This window comes from Pan troglodytes, chromosome 12 (assembly GCF_028858775.2).
Source record: "Pan troglodytes isolate AG18354 chromosome 12, NHGRI_mPanTro3-v2.0_pri, whole genome shotgun sequence".
NCBI lineage: Eukaryota > Metazoa > Chordata > Mammalia > Primates > Hominidae > Pan > Pan troglodytes.
This window is the reverse complement of record NC_072410.2, coordinates 34,760,764-34,783,773: the sequence shown is the minus strand read 5'-3', so window position 1 is coordinate 34,783,773 and position 23,010 is coordinate 34,760,764. Positions and strand designations below refer to the sequence as shown.

General features: G+C 41.7%; 1 protein-coding gene across 3 annotated transcripts in view; it reads right to left on the bottom strand.

Moving 5' to 3' along the window:
* The window catches only part of LOC129143237 (immunoglobulin kappa variable 2-28), a 167,189-nt gene that overhangs the window by 27,500 nt on the left and 116,679 nt on the right, over positions 1-23,010 (bottom strand). The window contains exons 1-2 of one of the 3 annotated variants that reach the window (XM_063789653.1): positions 3,202-3,317; positions 2,518-2,827 (exon numbers count right to left, since the gene is read on the bottom strand). The exons of the other annotated variants lie outside the window; for them this stretch is intronic. Of the exons in view, the coding sequence (XP_063645723.1) occupies positions 2,518-2,827; positions 3,202-3,250 (359 nt within the window). The 5' untranslated portion in view covers positions 3,251-3,317. Of the gene's footprint in view, positions 1-2,517; positions 2,828-3,201; positions 3,318-23,010 lie in introns of those variants that run through there. 3 annotated transcript variants of the gene reach the window in all.

Genomic DNA, 23,010 nt, shown 5'->3' with positions numbered 1-23,010 from the left:
GTCACAGGGTCACAAGACAAAACCCTTCCACTTGGCAATTGGCAGCTTCTCCTCTGACTAGAGTGATGTGGGATCTCTCTGCCCAGCTATCATGGCTCATGTGGCTGCTGACATCCTGTTCACAAAACGAGACGCCATGAAGGCAGCTCAGCTGCTGATGGCCCAAGTGAACTCTGTCCAAGCCCTGACCCAACAGGCATTGTGTAGAGTAGGCAGCAGGAGCCAGCAGAAGCTCAGAGCCAGCTGTGGCTTCTGCTGGTGCCAGGCTAGAACATTGTTGAGACTATGGCTGGCCCTGCAGGTGACAGTGACCCTCTCTACTAGTACACATGAAGAGGGGCTAGAGACTGTCCATCTAAATGTGGAATAAACATGAACACCCCAAATATTAATACCAAGCATGTAGTTTGTTCAGTTTGGTTAAATTCTATTCAGAAAATAAAACAGGCTAATTAACTGATTGCCAGGGAAACATTCCTGTTTATTGCAAGCAAACTGAAGATGAAGCCTGAACCCTCCCTTCTTCCTCAAGAGAGAGCCAGAACAGCAGGAGGAATAGGAGCAAAGCTGGGTCCCCACGTCCATGAGATATTTCTTGACGCTGATCCTGCTCAGAGAGGGTGGGGATAGTGAATGAGTCTTCTTTCACTGCAACACCAAAATACTCTGGGTGGGTGGTTTGAACCATAGACATTTATTTTCACATTTCTGATGGCTGGGAAGTCCAACATCAAGGTCCAGCAGGGTTCACTTTCTGGTAAAGACCTTCTTCCTGGTTTGTAGATGCTACCTTCTCACCATGCTTTCATATGGTCTTTCCATACGAGTGTGGGAATTAGAGAGAGAGGAAAAAGAGAGATATCTGGATCTTATGAGAACCACTAATCCTGTTGGATCAGGGTCCCACCCTTATAATCTCCATTATATTCTTATAGGTCCTATCTCCTACAGCCACGTTGGAGATTAGACCTTCAACATGAATGTGGGAACACAATTTAGACCACAGCAGGTGGACACAGGTAAGGCAGTAGGGAGGGAAAGGATATGCTTTCAGCCTCCGAGCACAGAGCAGGTTCCCCACAACTCAGCACACTGGCAGCTCATCCCAGATGTCCCAGGTCACACATGAGACACCATTCTAGCTTCAGGGATTTCCCATTGATAATGGGACACTATCACTCTTATTTTCCCAGTGTTTCTAAGACTTTGGTGTTCTTTATTGTTTATTGTGGAGTGTGTTTGCACCCAGAGACAGGTTATTGACATAGCAATTTATGGGATTTTTAATTTTGTTATAGTGAAAATTACTTAATAAATTTATCATAAATAATAAACTAAAATTAATATATTGTGTAAAAATGAGATTAACTGAATATCCTAAAAGGAGCCTGAGAGGATAAAAAACCATATTCTTTTCAGAAGAGGACAATTAAAGTCATATGACTTTCATAACAAAGACATTTTAGTAGAAATTATCAAATGATAAATTCAAATAGGCAGCCACAAACATAACTATATACTCAAAAAATTATTTTCCAAAATAAATTTACATTATCATATAAGAGCAAATAACTGCCAGGTGCAGTGGCTCACGCCTATAATCCCAGCACTTTGGGTGGCTAAGGCAGGTGGATCGCTTCAGATCAGGAGTTCGACACCACCCTGGCCAACATGGTGAAACCCTGTCTCTACTAAAAATACAAAAATTAGCCTGGAATGGTGGTGGGTGCCTGTAATCCCAGCTGCTCGGGAGGCTGAGGCATGAGAATCTCTTGAACCCAGGAGGCAGTTTGCAGTGAGCTGAGATCATGTCACTGCTCTCTAGCCTGGGTGACAGAGAGAGACTCCATCTCAAAACACAACACAACAAAACAAACAAATAAAACAAAGTGGGTTTATCAGCAGATCCACTCAATGGAAAATTTCTCCAATGCGTGCTTAAAGTAAAAGAACATTTATCCCTGATGGGAAACTCTAGATTTCTTTGGTCTTTAGAAGAAAACAGCTTTCTCTCTACTCGTTCCACTTCATGCTGTCGAGGATGGGCGTGGGGGCAAGTGACTCTGTGGAAGGAGGAAGGCTGTGTCTGAGGGTGGTTGTGTCTCCTACCCATCTGAGTGACCTCATGGAGAAGAGCCACCGACACCACCAAAGCCACCCACCTGCCTCTGCACTGTCAGGCAACAGACACAGAAACCATGTCACATTTAGTCCACCATATTTTGAGGCTTCTTTGTAACAGCCTTAATTGTACTCTGATTCTCCTTGGTATTTCATCTCAGTTTTTGGAATCACTTATTTTTCACCTAATGGGGCCTTAACATGTGGGACTGAAGTACAGCTGAGGCTATCATGAGCCAGAGTCCTCAGCAGCAACCTCTGCCCTGAGGTCTCCAACAGCCTCCTCTTCTGCAGACTCAGAGACCCTGCTGAGCTGCTCTCCAGACAAGCAGCACATGTGAGCAACTGGGCAACCCCAGGAGGGAGGTTTCTGTTAGGGGTTGTACCACTGTGGGAGGAGTTTGCAGAGCTTGCATGCAGTAATAAACCCCAACATCCTCAGCCTCCACTCTGCTGATTTTCAGTGTAAAATCTGTGCCTGATCCACTGCCACTGAACCTGTCAGGGACCCCGGAGGCCCGATTAGAACCCAAATAGATCAGGAGCTGTGGAGACTGCCCTGGCTTCTGCAGGTACCAATCCAAATAGTTGTATCTATTACTATGCAGGAGGCTCTGACTAGACCTGCAGGAGATGGAGGCCGGCTCTCCAGGGGTGACGGGCAGGGAGAGTGGAGACTGAGTCATCACAATATCCCCACTGGATCCTGAAATAATGAATTGCAAAGTTATGTACCAACCTAAAGAGCAATTTTCATAATTTATCTTATGTCATTTATTTAAACTTAATTTTTAAAAATACTGATTTATGCCATAAAAATACACATTCTAAAATGAATTCAATTTTTGTAAAGTATAAGAGACCTTTATATTTTGAAGATCTTAATCAGAGCACCAGACGTCATATTTCTTATGAGGCTTCTAATTATTCACAGAGCAAAATATCAAGTTCCCCTTTCTACAGCACAGATTATACTCCTCTAACGCAGGGTTAGACTAAACATGGGATCATGGGATGCTGTGGAGCCCTAGAACTCACCCTCCCACCCCATTCTCCTTCCTCATCTCCTTCTTTTCTTACCAGAGACCCAGAGCATTAGCAGCCCCAGAAGCTGAGCAGGGAGCCTCATTGTGAGAAGGTGAACTGAAGAGTCCTGATCAGTCAAGGCACGGTTAGAGCTGAGCTTTTATCTCAGACTCACAAGGGAAGGTCCTCCCTGTGGGACAATATGCAAATCCCCTGGTGCATGCAGTGGTGTGGAAAGAGTCAATGGGGCAGGCGGGCAGGGGATATGTCTCTCCTGTGAGCAATGTGATATAAAATGGGAGGAAGGATCTGACTGTGACAGTTTGGATCTTGGGTAGGTCCCATTGTATAGGATATGCAACTCTAGGAAAGCATAACAACCCTAACAATGTAGAGATATGTCTAGAATGAACATGGATGAATGCCATTCTTCTTGGCTCCCTCCCAGCTAATCTAAAAAAGGAAACGTTACCCTTTCCTGCAAGCACTGATGAGCAGACAGCCTACAAATAAAACGTAGTCTTGAGCCAGTTCAAGAGTGGTCTGGTATCTGCGGTTTCCAGGATAACTGTTCAAGAATGTTCATAGCAAGTGTTGGAATCTACCCTCCCCTGGCACCTGGTGAGTGAGTCCCATAAGAGTGCTCTGTCCAAGGGCCTCATAGGGAAAATAATGTGGGTCTCTATATTTAGATTCAAGAGCCCAGTGCAGGTAAGAGGAAAGTGGGAAACAATTTATTCCTCAGGCAGTGAATATAAAATTCCTGGTGACCAATTGTTCAATCTGGTATATATCCCATCATAATCATCTCACATATGCCAGATTAACCAGAAGGATTTATTAAGGGAAGACTTTTCTAGGATAATTATATAGAATGAACAAAAACTAACTTTGCACTATGTTTTTCTGAATGGTGTTAACAAAAGCTCTTCCCACAGTCTTCCTCATCATGTGCAATGAGGTCCTATCAGGACTTCCAGTTTCTTGTCAACTCCAAGTGAGACCTGAGTGTCCCCTGGGCCTGTAAGTGGTGCAGCCACAGCCATGAGTTCACAATTCGAGTGGAAATTCTCTGTGTAAGAAGAACACAAACTGGATCCACAGCTTTACTGTCTCAGGGTCACCATTACCCATGACTGGCATTTTCCTGAGCTTTCATGTAAAGATGATCACGGCTCAGAAGTGTCAATCTACCACACAGCTGATCATGAAAACAGGGAAACAATCCAACTATTTGTTTGTCAATGATATGCTCAAGATTGAGTTGAACAGCTCTTGAAAGACTGTGCCTACATCAGATCCCTTCACAAGGACACTCACTGTCCTGGAGAGAAAACATCTGGGGAGAGCCGACGTAATAGATTGCAGTACTATGTAATCTCGGGTAATTTAACCCAAAGTCATGCTTACTTGGTAAAAAACACAAACAAATGCAGTTCTAAGTATGATCCCACAAGAAAGCTTGGTCTGCATATCTTCTGGGAAATCTACCAAAATAAGACTTTTTAACAAGATTGGAAAAAGTAATTGAGTGAAAATGATCTTAAATGTCAAACTCCATGTTAATATTCTGAGTTGATGACCACAAATTATCATGAGGAGGTAGGAGTACAATAAAAGTCTTATATTTCAGTCTTTAAAATATTTATTATTTTCTTTTATTTAATTTTGTAAGTTTTATGTATTTAACTTTTTTATCCCATGATGTTGACCAATTCAATGCAGGTTCTTAGTCTTGAAAATTTCAGACTCTTAATTAATCATGCTAGTGAAAGGAGTCAGAAATATTGGTAGGTGGAAAGAAAAAATAATAAATGCAAACTAAACCTAACATACTAACAAAAAAGAACACTATTGAATGCATTATGTCTGGTTTTAAAGGATTACTCTGAAAGTATGTTAAATGAAGGATCAGTTCTATCTACTATCTAATATGGATGCTTGAATTGAGAGAAAATGACAAATGATAAAAAATCTGTCGTGCTTTCTTTTGCAAGCCAATTCAAGAATATGTTATTTTTACAAAATATTCTTTAATATTTTTGAATTTCAGAGAGTATTGCTATTCCCTATGAAAATTAACAACAAAGCTTTAAGGAGTCTGCCATTGTATTTGGTAATTTACTTCAGAACCTGTTGCCCTTACGTATTCGGAAAATGTGAAATCTTATAAAAATTATTTGGTGCGAAAAAAAGCTTTGAAACTACCCTATACTATCTATGTACTTAAATAATAATATTTCTAATTCCAAATAGAAATCTCTGTCTCCCAAACATTAACACATTATGCCAAGGCTTTGATAACAATGGACGAAGCTGGTGGCTCCACAGTGGACACAGGTAAGAAGGCGTAAGAACAGTCTCCATTTGATCCAGGTGGGAAGCAGGCCTCTGTGTGTCTCTAATCTGAACCACGGTCATCTGAATGAGGAAGGACTGATACAGGTGGATCTTACTGTAATTGTGTCTCCTTTGCCCGATGCTATGAGATCGGAGCCCATAAAATTGGAAGTAAGTGTATTACTTGTATGACATGGGAAGATAATCATGGAAATGGAAGTGTTTGTGTCCTTGGAAGTCAGTGTTTGTGGGGTTGGATGGAGAGTGTGATCCTGTTGTTTGTAGATCATTTGAGGACTTTGGAGCCTGGGCAAAGACAAAGAGATGTCCACAGGGTAGCAGTAGCACACACAACTTTTATTGGGTGAAGCTTTGACAGGTTTGCCGGTAGTTCCTGAGAGCAGGAGTCTGTCTATAGGCCAAGGGGCCAAGGTTGTTATTCAGAAGGGGAGGAGGAAGAAATTTGCTGTATAAGGGGCTTATGTGTCTAGGTGTTGTCACACAGCAGTGTTGGGGTGATGAGACCCAACACCAGGTCATGGGGATGACCAAGTCTGGTGGAGTCAAAGGATTGAGAAAAGACAGTTTGAGAAGTAAAGTGGGACCAGGGGGCCATTGTGATCATGGAGGCTGTGAAGGCCCCGAGCTCTGGGAGCCCAGTGCTATTTATTGGTTATCCAACAAAGAAACAGGTGGTGAGAATGTGGAGGTCAAAAGGGGGCGTTGCATTAAACACAAGATTTATAGCTGTGATGGTTTAGCATTTGCTGTGCTACTTGAGATAATGGAGAGCAGGTTCCTTTAACTCAAGATACAATCGATCCTGGGAGAGCAAGGAGCAAGGAGCCAGCAAGTCTAGACACATTCCAGAGCCATGAACCCTGGATTCTATCCAAGCCAAGAGGGATTTTATGCCCCGGGCTTAGATTACGGTGTGTCAGGGTAGCCTTCCACCCTTTATAGCACAGAGCTTGGTGTTCCAAACGCCACAATGGGTTTTAGACCCTGGACCCCAGACATGTTCCAAGACTGTTTTACATTATGTCAGACATGCAAGCCCTGCCTCAGCTTCTCCCAACACTCAGCTTTTCCCAATACAGCAGCACAGTGGGGAGTCTCTAGGTCAGAGAGAACCAGAGGGAATTATTAGTCTGGGGTTTTCATAACCTGGGGCTTACCTATTTCTAGCAGATGTGAGCAAGGTTCTCCGAGATACATAAGGTAAGCATTCTTTACATGGCAAAAAATCTGCTTTGGGGGGCTGTTTTTGAAATGATTGGATTATCAAGTTTGAGTTTGGCACAGGCCATAGAGAAATAAGCCTGCAATTTGGAAACAAACAACATATGGGCAGTTCACACAAGACACTTTTGGCTCACTTATACATCGTTGTTGCACATTTTGTAGACTTTGTTCTAAAGACTATATTAGTGCAGATAGACAAAATCCACACTGCTATGGATGAGACTGAAGACACGCTGCAGTCTTTTCCCCACCTGGACCTCAGTGGAGGTTTTTAAATTTTTTATTAAAGTTGAAAGTTTGTCCTTGGTGAGAACCGAGACCAAGCCACCCACAGAGGGAGCTTCACTTTGTGAAGCTGCAGGTCCTCTGCGCTGGATTTCTGGATTCCAGGGCACGTGAGATTGAAGTTGTCTGCATTATCTCATTGACTGAAAATTGTGACCAACTGGAGCACAGATTCATGGATAAATATCCAGGTACACAGAGAACACAGGGAATGAGGGCTCTGTGGATAGGTATCTTCTGCTTCTGAGAATCTCTCTAAACACTGGGAGACACAGGGATATTTACATATTTGACCTTTCTGAATCTTCAGACCCTGTTCTTGATCAGCCTAATCTAAGCCTGTTTCCAAATGTTTCAATTGATTGTCCTCTTTATTAGAAAAAAAACAGAAAAAAATGATATGAAGTATACACTGAGCTATGAGATTAGCTAGTGGAGTCCTGTGCTTCCAGGGATGCTTTTCCTCCCTGCATGTTCATCTTTCTGTGGGGCCCATCTCACCCCCATCAGACTGCACAAAGTGAGGCAGTGATTTTGTGGCATCCCTAAGCATTCTGTGTCCTTTACATTCTCTATTCCTTCTAAGATTCCTTCTCAGTTCTGACCCTTAAAGAAAGGGAACTCTGTCCCTGAAATAAGGTCTCCAAAAAACCACAGCTTCCCTGGGTGTTTATAAGGTTTTTACATTGTTGAGCTGCTATTCTGACCACTATTAAGAATTAATTTCTATTCCAAGCAAATTACCTTTATTAAATCTCAAAACCACATGCCAGCTATAAAAGCTTGCTCTTTTTTGGAAGCATACTCAAGAATATAATTTCACAGTAAATATTTCCTTTAATTCAACAAGTTATTCAGCAGGTTTCTTCTTTTTCTTTTGTCTTAGATAATTGTGGTGCAGTCGAGCTCCCCAGTAAGTTGTTTAATATAAATTCCCATAATTGGGTTTAAATTTCTTCTAGGGCTGCTATATTCCATCCTATGCAAGAATCAAATAATCTTTGAGTTTTGGAGTTCACTAGTTTCCAAAGCAAGAATAGGAAACATGTGTAAGATCTGCCTAAATAAGTAACTAACAAGTCATCCTAGCCTCCAGCTATTTGTAAACTTTGTGATTTCATCAGACGACTGTTCCAGGGAAAACAAAATTATTTATTTTATTCTATTCTATTTAATTGTCATTTACTACTAATATTTCATTTTTTGGTTGGCATAAGGGTAATTTTAGAAGAGCTAACATGTACATTTCTAAAAGTACTAAAAGGTGAGGCCAATTGTCCTTCAAGGAGCACTTAAACTTTGTATTATTCTCTCTCGGCCAAGAAAAGCCAAGATAGATGTTGACATGGTTTGGATATTTATCCCACTCAAATCTCATGTTGAAATATAATTCGCAATGTTGAAGATGGGGCCTGGTGGGAGGTTTGGGAGTCATGGGGGTGCATCCCTCATGGTTTAGTACTGTCATGATGATGAGTACTTTGTGAGATCTGGTTGTTTAAACACATGTGGTACCTCACGCCACTCCCCACCTGCCTTGTTCCCACTTAAACCATGGGATATGCCTGCTCCTGCTTCACCTTCTGTCATAAGTAAAACCTCCCTCAGGCCTCCCCAGAAGCCAAGCAGATGCCCACACCATGTGTGCACAGCCTGCAGAACTGTAAGCCAATTGAACACCTTTCCTTTATAAATTACCCAGTCTCACGTATCCCTGATTCCAAAAGTGAAGTTTATTACTATGCTACTGCTACCACATTAGAGGCAATTCACCATTTCCACCTGCTAGTGCAGAGCTTGTGTTATTATTTAAGACTAAGAATGGCCACTGAATAATTCATTCAGCCTGTGGCTCTTTCATGTTCTGAATTTTGGATTTGTGGTAACTTGGTATGGAATTAAATGGTTGAAAGAATACTTTTGTTAATTTTGGAAATCAACAGAAGTTATTTAGTTTGGTCTTTTATTCTTCCTTGGGATCTTAAAATAGCCTTATTCAAAATCTATAAAAGCCCTGGCCCCCATTCACACAGAAGAAGAGCCTGTGCCCCTTACTGAGGCCTCATGGCCTCCTTAACTCAAAGGCTCTCCAGCCACCTCCACCTGAGTTTGGTGTGGATGCATCCTCTGGGCGCCACAGCTGCTCCTGCCACACTGAGAGGCTGAGCCTTTTTGGAAGGTTTGTGTTTGGGGCCTTCACACTGTGCAGGGCCCCGGTGACTGTCCTGCTCACAGGAGTCTGTGCACTGTCTCTAGGCTCCACACTGACAATTATGCAAGTGAAATCAATCCAATTTTGGTTAAATGTGTGCATGTGTATTCAACTTGTTTTGCTACAAAGCGGCCTGAATTTTCTGGCTGTTCTGCTACCTGTATTTGTTAGGCATCTGCACACCGGCAGAAAGAATCAAGATGAGCTTTCATTGAGCCTTTCCTCTGGCAAGATGTGGCTCAGAGCCCACTGCATCCTCCTTTCTGCTGTTGTTCTGCCCTCCCGAGGTTCTTGCAGCTGAAGGGGCCTTTAAATATGTCACATATTCTTCCATTGTTAAATGTGAGATAATTTGTTTTGCTCTGCAGGAAAGCTTCATTCACCTGAAGAAGGAGATTAAAGATTTCTAAAGCAGGATGCTAACCTTTTGATCTTTGTGCAATTTTGTTATTAAAGCTGTCTCTTCCTGAGAGTAAGAGAGGTACGATTTGATTTAAAAGTTTCCAGCTTTAACATCTGTCAATGTAAGCCTTCCAAAGAAAATTCTGGCACTGCTCAAGTCAACTAAATATTTTCTTACGAACCATCAGTTTTGCTCCATGTAATTTTCCAAATAACCCCCGCAATCCAAAACACACACACCTCTTAGAAGCCAACTAAGGAGATATCCACAAGGCTTTTGTATCATTATTTCTAAAGATGAGGAGTTAGAGACAACCTGGGTATCTATTACCAGGAACATAGGTTAAATGTAGTTGACATCTTGACTGGATCATCAGGCAGCAATGAGAAGTAATAGACAAGTTTCACCCTTATCAACACTGAAATATTTTAACTCATACATCTCAGTAGAAAAACAATGAGCATAATGACATATTTCACAGGATGATATTTACATAAAATAAACATTGTGCACATACTATGTGTATAACACTTTGAATGGAAAATATACTAAAAATACAAAACAATAAGCAGAGAGAAATGTTCACTTCTCTAGCCCCACACCAGCCTCTCCTTCTCCCCTGGCTTCTCCTAGCCTAGAGCTATCCATCAGCACAGGGAAGGAATATTATGTGCAGGCCCCAAGCACTCTGAGCTCAGGAACCAGCTTTTTGAGGAAGGCCTGGATATGCCAGGCATTCAGCTCCTGTCAACCTGGAAGCTATGGAAAATCATAGCACCTCTTTCCAGGGAAAAGAAGCACCAAACTTCAGCCAGTTTGTTACCAGGCAACTGAGAAAGAGCCCTGGGGTATTTTCTGACAACCCGTGAATTATTTGGCCTCCACCCCCTTAGGAGAACCTAAGGAATAACAGTCCATTTCTAACCTTCTTCTCTGCCTCCTTCTATTAGATCCTAATTCAATCATGCACCAAGACAAGTCAAAGCCTTGGTGGGCATATCAATCCTGATGTGTGATATTTTATTCACTTTTTTATTCTGAAAGTAAGTATCTTCTTAAATTTTGCATCTATATTATAAATCAATATAATATATGTATTTATACAGAAATAAATATAACTTTGTTGTTATAATGCATGACTTTAAATTGTGATAAATTGAGCAGGAACATTTAAAACCAGCAATGGGTGCACCACTCCATGGCTCCTTCCCCACTGCAGAGCCCGAGAGTGAGGAAACTCAGGCTCTACCTCCATGTCCCTGCAGGGCTGAGCACTGACCTGCTCATTGCTGAGAACTTTGAGTGACCAGAGCGGGTCTGAGGAACACAGAGCAGCAGGTGCCAGGGAGACAGGCGGTGGAGGAACATTTGGTGCCCAGAGCTTCCTGTGGGCAGGTCCTTCCCATAGGGGATCCTGTCAGACAGAGCAGCACATGAGGTCAGTGGCTGTGTGGTCACAGGATGAAAGCCCTCCACAGCCTATTGGCAGCCTCCCCTCTGACTGGAGCCATGTGGGATCTATCGGCCCAGCTTTCACGACTCACACAGCTGCTGGAACCCTGTTCACAATGGGGTTCCTTGATCAGCTTCACTGCTGATGGCCAGAGTGATATCTGTCCAGGCAGTTGAACCCTGACCCGGGCAGGTGTTGCATCCACAGAGAACCAGGAGCCAACAGGAGCTCAGAGCTGGGCCTGTTTTCTGCTGGAGCCAAGCTAAAATAGAAAGCTCTTAACACTCTGGCCGGCCCTACAGATGACAGTGGCCTTCTCTCTGGGGACATAGGAAAAGGGGTAAGAGATGGAGTGCACACAACATACCCACTGGCATCTATGTCGGGAACAAACATGAACATCCCCAAGTATTAATACCAAACAAGTAGTTCATTCAGTTTGATGAAGTTCTGATCAGAAAGTAAAACAGGCTAACCACTTCATCTTCAAGGAGACATTCTAGTAGAAAATGCAGACAAATAGGATGAAGCCTGCATCTTCCTTCCTCACTAGAGAATCAGAACAGCAGGAGGAACAGGAACAAAGCTGGGTGCCCATGTCCATGGGGAGCCTCCGGAGGCCGATTCTGCTTGGAGCTGGCAAGGATGGTGTAGTAGTCCACTGGGACTCCCACACCAAAATGGATATGGCTGGACAACTTAAACTGCAGAAATTAATTTTTATATTTCTGGTGGCTAGAAATTGCAAGATCAAAATCCAACAAGGTTCACTTTCTTGTAAGGACCTTCTTCCTGGTTTGGAGATAGCCACCATGGGTAGAAAGTTGAGTTAGGGGCAAGAGGGAGGAGAGAGAGAGAAAAGGAGAGCTCTCTGGTTTCTATTCTTATAAGAACATTAATTCTATTGGATCATGGTCCCATCCTTTTGACCTCATTTAGCCTCAATTACCTCAATCATCTCCTACAGCTGCATAAGGGGATTAGGGCCAGGCTTGCATTCTCAGATCACAGAGCAAAGAGGGGTTTCCCCACAACACAGCACACTGGAAGCTCCTCCTGGGTGCTCCAGGTCACACATGAGACCCCATTTCAGCCTTAGGGGCTCCATGTTGATAAGCAGACATCATCACCCTTACAATGCAAGTAATATTTTTAGATCATGGCAATCTCTTTGGTTTATTGTGGGGTTTGTTTGCCATCTAGAGGCAGTTCTTTGACATAGCAACGTTCAGGATTTTTGACTTTGTGCTAGTGAAAATTAATTTTTTTTTCTTTTTTTTATTATTATACTTTAAGTTTTAGGGTACATGTGCACATTGAAAATTAATTATTAAACATAAATAATGAATTAAACTTAATACATTGATTGTTTAAGAAAAACCCAAAGGCCATCGAAGGGCTTAAAATGGGTATAAAGGGATAAAAAGACAGAGTCCTTCCAAAGGAGGACTGTCTGTCACAGATGAGTCTTTTTTTATCAAATGACTTTTTAGCAGTAATTCTCAATGGTAAATGACAACTTCAGGTAGACTGCCACAATATAATCACATATTCAAAAAAATTATTTCCAGGAATCGTGTAAATACATTTTCAGATTAAAAACAACAAAAAGTGTGAGTTTTTCACAAGATTCACTTGGTGAAAAATTTCACAAACCTGTGCTTTACACAAAAGAACATTTATCCCTGGTGGAAAACTGGAGTTTTCTTTGGCCTTTAGAAGAAAACAGCTTTCCCTTCACTCTGCTCCACCTCATGCTGCTGAGGATGGCCGTGGGGGCAGAGACTGTGAGGAAGGAGGAAGGCTGTGCGCTGAGGGTGGTCGTGGTTCCTGCCCACCTGAGTGACCTCATGGAGCAGAGCCACCGACACCACCAAGGCCACCTGCCTGCCTCTACACTGCCATGGCACAGACAGAGAAACCTTGTCACATTCAGTCCACCATATTTTGAAGCTTCTTTGTAATACATTTGATTATGCTCTGATTCTCTTTGTATCCCTTTCCGTATTTGGAATCATTTATTTTTCAGCATTTTGACTTGAGAGTATCGCCCCTTGAGGGTATCAGCACCATGTAGGCTGTATGTTTGTTTGGTTTTTAAAGGTGTCCAACCACCTTGAGTGGTTTGGGCCTTTTCCCCTGTCTCACATCAAAGCAGAATCTTAGGTCACTAGGTGCTGTCAATCACTTGATGGCCAAAGATGATGATGACAGTGGTTAGTTCCTGCCCTTGCTACTTACGCTTGTCTTCTCTCCCTGCATTCTGTAATAACTTTTAAGCTCCATGATGAATTAATTAGCATTTAAAACAGTGTATTAAGTGTCTTATGTTTCTTATTTTCACAGTTTCAGTCTGCTTGATTTCTATATAAATATTGCAATGTCTACTAAACCCAACAGAAATGGCGCTTCGGAATTTTAATTGCACTTGCCATGAAATCCATTATCTTAGAGTAGAAAATCATCTCAAATATACTTTAAACCTTAAATCTGAAGCAGGAGCTTCTTGTTCTGTTGCTTCAATCATTTTGTGTCTATCACACAATATTGTAATATGTAACTGACATAGCTCATCATTGAACTTGATAGAATATTATAACACTAGAACACTATTTTACATGGAATCTATTGAAATAATAATTTTCTCTGTTTTTACAACTAAAACATATGATCCAGATTCATTTTCTGGTAATGATGATATCATAAGTAAATAATACATTTTTGTAACATTTGAAACCTTTTATTATGATGACATAGTACTAAATTTATCATCCCTAAAATAGTACTTAGAATAAATACTTTTACAATTAGAATTTGGTTGAGGGAAAAAAAAAACCGCTCATATAATTCTGCATTTTTCCTGTGGCATATTTAGTAAACTCTGTGTTTTTCATCTTTCAGTTTATGCTGCTTTTTTTTTTTTTTTTTTTTTTTTTTTTGACAGAGTTTCGCCTTGTAGCCCAGGCTGGAGTGCAGTGGCATTATCTCCAGTTCACTGCAACCTCCACCTCCCAGGTTCAGGTGATTTTCCTGCATCGGCCTCCCAACTAGCTGGGATTACAGGTGTGTGCCACCACGCCCTGGCTAATTTTGTATTTTCAGTAGAGACCGGGTTTCACCATGTTGGTCAGGCTGGTCTTGAACTCCTGACCTCAGGTGATCCATCCACCTCGGCCTCCCAAAGTGCTGGGATGACAGGCGTGAGCCACTGTACCCAGCCAGTGCTGCTTATTTCTGAAGCTCACTTTTGGAGTTGCAAGAACTCCCTCTTCACTGGGAAAAACGTAATTGAGGCAAATCAAAATCTTTTGGCATTAAGATCTTATATCTGCCATGGATTTACAAAGTCTAAGAATAGTCAGAAATCAAACATTTTTTTTCTAATTATTCTTATCCATACTCCCCCTGAGGACAGCTTGTATAGAACACGTTCTCCAACATGACACTGGAAAGTGCAGTTTAGTGTGAGTAGTAAAGTGAAATAGAAAGTAAGGAAAGTGGGAAAATACCAATTTCGCAATAATTCCAAATATTATCACCAAGTATTAATTTGTGTAAAATAAACCCCAAGCTGGTCATTTGCCACACGTATTCCACTTGTGTTGTCACTAAACTGCATCTATGTTCTGGCTGTTATGCTGATTGAATGTACTCGGCAAATGTGGGCAAGACAGGCAGGGTAAGGATGAGCCTGGCAACTGATAAAGCTTTGACCATATGGGACTGAGGTGCTGCTGAGACTCTCATGGGCCAGAGTCCTCAACAGCAAGCCCTGCCCCTGAGTTCTCCAACAGCCTCCTCTTCTGCAGACTCAGAGTCCCTGCTGAGCTACTCCCCAGACAAGCAGTGCAAGTGAGCAGCTGGGACACCCCAGCAGGGAGGTTTCTGTATTGGTCTGTACCACTGTGGGAGGAAGCTGTATACCTTGCATGCAGTAATAAACCCCAACATCCTCAGCCTCCACCTGGCTGATTTTCAGTGTGAAATCAGTGCCTGATCCACTGCCACTGAACCTGTCTGGGACCCCAGAGGCTCTGTTGGAAACCCTGTAAATCAGGAGCTGTGGAGACTGGCCTGGCTTCTGCAGGTACCAATACAAATAGGTGTTTCCATCACTATGCAGGAGGCTCTGACTAGACTTGCAGGAGATGGAGGCCGGCTGTCCAGGGGTGACGGACAGAGAGAGTGGAGTCTGGGTCATCACAATATCCGCACTGGATCCTGAAATTATGAGAGAGAAGTGCAAGGTTATGTGAAAGCATAATGAACAACTTTTGAGATTTGCCTTATGATATTGATTTATGGCTAATCTTTTATTTTTACAAATTTGTATTCGTATCATAAAAACAAACTTTTTAAATGAACCCTTTATTAAATAGGCACAAGAGTTCTTTCATTTCTCAAGATATTATTCAGAGCACTGCTTTTAGGAGTTTTCAAATCATCATCAGGGCAAAACATGAATTCCTCTCCCTGGAGCATAGGCCATATTCCTTTAACACATGGTTAGAATAAACATGGGAATCAGTGGGGCCACCAGAGCTCAGCCTCCCACTCCCTCCTCCTCCCTCATCTCCTTCCATCCTTACCAGGGATCCAGAGCATTAGCAGCCCCAGGAGCTGAGCAGGGAGCCTCATGGTGAGAAGATGAACTGAGGAGTCCTGATCAGTCAAGGCAAGGTTAGAGCTGAGCTTTTATCTCAGGCTCACAAGGGAAGGTCCTCCCTAGGGGACAATAGGCAAATCACCTGGTGGGTGCAGTGGTGTGGAAAGAGCCATTGGGTGGGGGGTGAAGGGGGTAGATATGTCTTCTCTGTGAGCAATGTGATATAAAGTGTCCCTTGGAGGAAACTAATAAAACCTAATTCATCATAGAGGAGGAAGAAGGACCTGAATTTGAAAGTTTCGATCTTGGGCAAGTAACGTTTAATAGGATGTCAGGGCTTCCAAATTCTTGTCAACTCTGAGTGTGAACCCATGTCTCCCCCTGGCCTGTATGTGGCACAGCCACAGCCATGAGACCACAGTTCAAAATGAGATTCTCTGTGTAGGAAGAGCAAGAACTGGATCCCTGGTTTTAAGTCTCAGGGTCAGCAGTACTATGGACGACATTTTCCTAGGTTTTTATTGAAAGATGATCACAGGTCAGGCATATGAATCTACCACACAACTCATCATTACAATAGGAAAACAACTTGAGTATTCTTCATTTGTCAGTGATGTGCTTAACATTGAATTTAGCTGCTCCTGAATAACGGTGCGTACATCAAATCACTTCACAGAGACTGCCACTGTCCTGAAAAAAACAACAAAAATCCTGGGAGCAATTAAAAGAATAGTTTCTAGTGCTATGTAATCTTCAGTGATTTAATACAACGTCTGATTTACTTGGTAAAGAACACACACCCAGAAAAGCAAAACAGAGCTCTAGGTGTTTTGCACACAAAGCTTGTCCTGATTATCTTCCGGGAAATGCACTGGCATATGATGTTTTAACAAAGTTGGTGAAAAAAATTGAGTAAAAATGATATTGACCTTAAAATGTTGAACGTCATGGCAGTAACCTAAATTGAGAACATCAAATTGTAGTGTGGAAGTAGGATTAGAATAAATGTATCATATTTCACTATTTAAATTTTTATTTATTCTATTCTTTCATTACTTTTTGTAAGTCTTATGTGTTTCACTTTTTTTTTTCTTGAGACAGAGTCTCTGTCTGTTACTCAGGCTGGAGTGTAGTGGTGCAATCTCTGCTCACAGCAACCTCTGCCTCCTGGGTTCAAGCAGTTCTCATGTCTTTGGAGTAGATGGGACTACAGGCATTCTCCACCATGCCCAACTAATTTCTGTATTTTTAGTAGAGACGAGGTTTCCACATGTCGGCCAGGCTTGTCTCGAACTCCTGGCCTCAAGCGATCCACCTGCCTTGGCCTCTGAAAGTCCTGGGATTACAGGAGTGAGCCACGGTGCCTGGCATTGACTTCTTTTTTCTTGTGATGCTGAGCAGGTCAAATATGGTTCTTAGCCTTGGAAATGTCAAACTCCTAATTCATCATAATAGTTAAAAGAGTCAGAAACATCAGATTCTGAAAAGAAAAATAAAAGTAAAGACACAATCTAAAAGAGAACATTAAGGTACATCTTATCACTGGTATAAACGGATTAGTCTGAAAGGTGTTAACTGAATAATCAGTTCCACCCACTATCCTATATAGAAACTTGCATTGTGGGAAAACGAATAACAGTAATAAATCTGTCAGGCTTGCTTTTACTATTAGTCAATTCTTCAAAATCTTAGTTTTACAAAGTATTCTTTAAGGTGCTGAATTTCAGAGAGTACTGCTGTTTCCTTTGAAAATTAATGACAGAGCTTTAAAAAGTTTACAATTGGGATTGGTTGTTTTATCTCATAATCTCTTGTCATTACATATCTGAAAATGTAAAACCTTGTAAAAAATTGTTTCAGTCATAAAAAGGCTCTGAAATTACCCTATACTAAAGGCCTTGAAATTACCCTATATTATTAAACTTAGAGAATAATATTCTTAATTCTAAAGAGGAACCCCTCTCTCCTGAAGGTTTAAATAGAGTACACAGAGGCTTCACAACAGCAGACGAAGCTGGTCGCTCCATGCTGGACACAGATAAAAAGGTAGAAGAACAGCTTCTATTTGATTCAATTGTGGAGCGGCCTCTGTATTTCTCTAATCTGGACCATGATCAGTTGAATGAGGAAGGACTCATACGGGTGGGGTTTATTGCATCTCACTTGCCAGATGCTGTTAGTTTGCAGTCCATAAAATTGAAGGCAACTGTATTATTTGTATGACTTGAGAAGACAGCCTCGGAGGTGGAATTGTGTCCATTATGCTGGAGTCAGTGTTCGTGGGGTGGATAGTGTGGTCCTGTTTATAGAGAGTTTGAAAAATTGAGGTTCTGATCAAACAGAAAGAGATATCCATAGGGTGGCAGTAGCACACATGACTGTTGTTGGGTGAAGCTTTGACAGATTTGCCCAAAGGAGTCCCTCACAGCAGGAGACTGTCTAGAATGAAAGATGTTGGGGCTGCTACTCAGAAAAGGCGGAGAACAAGGGAACTCCTAAGGTAAAGGAACATTGGAGAAAGGCATTCTCTGTCTAGGGGTAGCCAGACAACAGCTTAATCTGGGTCTGAGATATCCAGAGGGCAGGAGTGGTTTGCAATTTTCATCTCCTGGGGCTTATCTTACCTACTGCTAACAGATGTGGGTGAGGTTTCCTGTGATATGAAAAGCAAGCATTCTCTGAATGGCTAAAAATCTTCTTTCGGGCTGGGCGCAGGGGCTCACGCCTGTAATCCCAGCACTTTGGGAGGCCAAGGTGGGCAGATCATGAGGTCAGGAGATCGAGACCATCCTGGCTAACATGGTGAAACCCCATATCTACTAAAAATACAAAAAAATTAGCCAGGCATGGTGGCAGGCGCCTGTAGTCCCAGATACTCAGGAGGCTGAGGCAGGATAATCGCTTGAACCCGGGAGGCAGAGGTGGCAGTGAGCAGAGATCGTGCAACTGCAATCTAGCCTGGGCAACAGAGCAAGACTCTGTCTCAAAAAAAAAAAAAAATCTTTGGGCTGTTTTTGAAATGATTGGATTGGAAAACTGGAGTTTGGCACAGGCCATTTAGAAATAGCCTGCAGTTTAGAAACACACCACGTAGGGGCAGTTTGCACTGGCCATCTTTAGCTCATTTCTACAACACTGTCACACATTCTGTAAACTTTTTTCTGCCGACTGTACTTGTCCAAACAGGGAAACTCACACTGTTCTGGAGGAGATTGAGACATACAGAGGCTTGTTCTCCACCTGGACCTCAATGGAGGTTTTTCCTGACTAAAAATGAGAGTTTGCCCCTGTGTAAGAGGCGGGCGGATCACGAGGTCAGGAGATGGAGACCATCCTGGCTAACACGGTGAAACCCTGTCTCTACTACAAATACAAAAGATTAGCCAGGCGTGGTGGCGGGCGCCTGTAGTCCCAGCTACTCTGGAGGCTGAGGCAAGAGAATGGCTTGAACCTGGGAGGCGGAGATTACAGTGAGCGGAGATCGCGCCACCATACTCCAGACTGGGCGACAGAGCGAGACTCCGTCTCAAAAAAAAAAAAAAAAAAAAAAATTTAAGACCAAGTCACCTACAAAGGGAGCTTCAGTCTCTGACGCTGCAGGTCCTGTGACTAGATTCCTGGCTCCAGACACCTGAGATTGAAGCTGTCTGCATTATCTCACTAACTGAAAATTGTCACCACTGGGGCATAGATTCATGGATAAATATTCTGGTACACAGAGAGCTCAGGGAATGAAGGCTTCTTGTACGTCTATATCTTGTGCTTCTGAGAATTTCTCTCTCTAAAAACTGGAGAAAACAGAGTTGTTTACATATTTGACATGGAAGGCAACATGTAACATGTTTCTGAGTCTTCAGACCCTGTTCTAACCTGCCAAATCTGAAACTGTTTCTAAACGTTTGGATTATTTGTCTTTCCTTTTGCTTAAAAAAAAAGGAAAAAAGTCCTATAAAACAACAGACTGAGCTGTGAGATTCAGTGCTGGAGTTTTCCTTCATGCATGTTAATCTTTCTGCAGAGCCCACCTCACCAAACATCAATACAAAAAGCGAAACAATAATTCCATTGCCTCCCTGGGCCTTCTGCATCTTATAAGTTCCCTCGAAATTCTCACCCTTATAGAAAGTAGGTCTCTATAAAACCACTCCTCAAAAGTAGGTTTCTATAAAATCACAACTTGCCTGGAAGGTTATTAATTTTTTCCACCATGTGAACATGAAAGTTGTCTTTTTGACCTTATATTAAAGCTTGGTTTAATTGAGAGGTGGAGGGTGGAAACCCCAAGAAGATTCTGGGGACGGGAATTTGAGCCTTTTAAACTGCAGTGGAAACTGCCTGTGATGTAAAAATTTGTATGAATATACCAAGAAGACAAATAAATTTGTTTCTTACTTTTTAATTTAGAGAACATGGTTCACCTACAGAAAAATTAAAATTATAATTTGAGAATTCTGACAGTTATTACTCCTCATTTTATATTAACTTTAAGATCAACAAAATACTCATATAAATTTTGAATGCAGAAATGTTAAGACCTTCAGGAAAAAATCAGAGACAAAATCAAATCACTTAATTTATAAAATCAACTGAAATTCTCTTTTAGCCTCTTCCTGTCAACTCCTGTTCATAAAAATCTAAAGTTCAGAATAAGAAAGAGGCAGGGGCTGAACAAATTACCTGGTGTTCATTCCTTGTTATAACAATAATAGTAATAATAACAATAACTGCACAGCCTCTACATGGACACCTGGAAATGGTGACTCTGCCTTATGGAAGCAGCAGCTTCATGTCACAGTGGTAAATTTCACTTTTACTGGTCCTTTCTTGGCCAGGAGTCAACGATCACCCAAAGTTCACATGCGCTATGAAGCATTAACTGTGCTCAAATTTCAGTACTTCTAGAAATTTGTTTTTCTAAAATATATCCTAGCAAGAAAAGAATGCAAGATCAGTAATAAAATAAAATTAAATAAAATAAATTTTAACCTCCTAGAAGCAGTCAGGGCATGAAATTATAAAGTGTAACAAAGGACTATAGATATGACCGTGTCTTAGAAACTTACTTTACCAGCTCCTACTCCTATTTACTGTTCTTACCCTAGAAAATGAAGAATATCGTCAACCTAGAAAATGACTTTTTGTATTGTGAAATCCTAGCAGTACTAGGTAGAATTTAAAGCCTAATATGAGAATCTCTGTTATCCGCTTATCCCAGAAAATCTGATTGCACAAAAAGTATCTATATTTAGCACATTAAAACAGAAAACCTATTGATCCTGTGGAATACTGTAGCAAATATGTGCAAGCTTATGATACTCCTGAATAGACCTTTAAACTTGAGCACCATCTTTTGTTTCCAGGTTGATGCTAAGGTATTAAATTTCAGTAAAAGTAATTTGTCTTGAGCTCAAACTAGCTTATAATATTTGTCATTACACACAGTTCAGCTTATTCAGGACTGGTAAGAAAACATGACATCATGAGAAAACTGTTATTAAATTTGCCCCAATATTAATATTTGCAGAGAGACTGAGAGGCATGATTTGCACAACCGTATTCAAGATATTAAAATGTTCAATGGAACAGGCAAATCCATAAAAGAAATAAAAACTTTAGACCAGGGTTAATATACCTATCGAGAATTTGACTTGTGTAGCCTACTGAGTTATTGACAGAAGGACTGGTTAAGAGTTGGTGCAGTAGAAGTCAGGACATCACAGTGTCAACTTTTACTGCTTCCTCATTAGAAAGCCAGGCCAGAAACTGCCCTGACACAAGGAAAATTATCAGAAAATTCCTGGAGAACTCTTTGTGACTGCCTGGTCATACTCTGGCTATGGTTGGGAGGCTGACCTCTCCCAGCTGGTATTGCACTGCAGCTCATATTTCTGGGTACTCAGCTCTATAGCTGCCATCAAATGGCATTAAATGGTTTACCCAAATCGATAAGGTTACTATAATATGTGCTTCATAAACTTGGAGAGAATCAGAGTTCCTGATGATAGGTATATGTATTCCATTCCATTCTGTTTCATGAGTGTCTTTATTTAAAAAAAGGAAGGAAGCTCACAGCGGCCTTTTTGGAATCTAGAGGCAACAGATTCTACACCATGGAATACTGGTCATGTCACCATCCAGGTGACATGGAAGTCTTCCCAGCCTTTAGTGGAGACCCAGGGCAGAAAAGGGCTCTGCAGCAGCTCCAGCCTGCACTGTAGGCAACAGTGTCTCTTGTGCCAATGCAGATACAGATGACTTGCCAAAGCCATCAACCATGTGGGTAGGATTGACAATGAGAGAACACTCTGCCACAACAGCAGACTCCATAGCCATTTTAAAACATTAGCTAAGAGAGATCATGCTTTGGGCCACAAGCTATTTCAAAGAAATTAAATGGATTTAAATCATATAAAATAAAGTTTCAGAAGCCAAGGGAAATTTATTAGGAATCAATGACAGAAAGCTATCAGAAAAAAATCTCAATATTTTAAAACTATGTAACATACTACTAAATAAAGCCTGGGACAAAGATGAAACCAAGAGATGGACATTTCAAAGCAATCTGAAGTGAAAGAAAACACATATCAAAATTTGTGGGATGCAAGAAGACAATTTATAACACCAAATTTCTAGAAATATTCATGCATTTTAGCAAATAAATTTTCAAACCGATCCCCTGAGCTGCCACCCTGACATACGAGTACAAGAAGAGCAAATTGTGCTCAAAATATTTTATTCTTAAAAATGTGGGCATGTGATGAGCACGTGTCTAGTATTGCAGCAAGGAAATCACATCAGACTGGAAATAAAAACCCACATTAGCAGCTTCACAGGAGAAAGTGGATGGGCAGGGGGAGTAAGTGTGCAGAGAATATTGGAAGAAGATAGGAAAAGTGAAAATAGGAATTGTGTGTAATATTAATACAGGCTATGCATGTGTGAGATTCCTGTGAGCTTTGACTTGCTCAAAAGCAAAAATCATGCAGTGCAGACAACTTTCAATCCTCAGAGTGTTGGTGAGAGTGAGGTCATTTGGCAAAGGGAGGAAAAAGTGCCCCAAAGGTCATCAGAGGCAGGTGAGGTCACGACCCACCAGGATCCCCTCCCAGTGACGTGAACGAGCATCCCTGAAGCCATGAGGGCAGGACAGCAGGGACCTTCATGGCTGCTCCAGAGAGGACATGGCAGCCACTCCCTGCAGAGTCTGTGGGGCCTGAGCGCCCAAAGTTTGGAGTAAGGAAGAGGCTCTGGGAGGCTTCCTGGGGGCCCTGGTCCTGTTCGCACAGAAGTAGAGCCTATGCCTGTAAGTGAGGACTCAT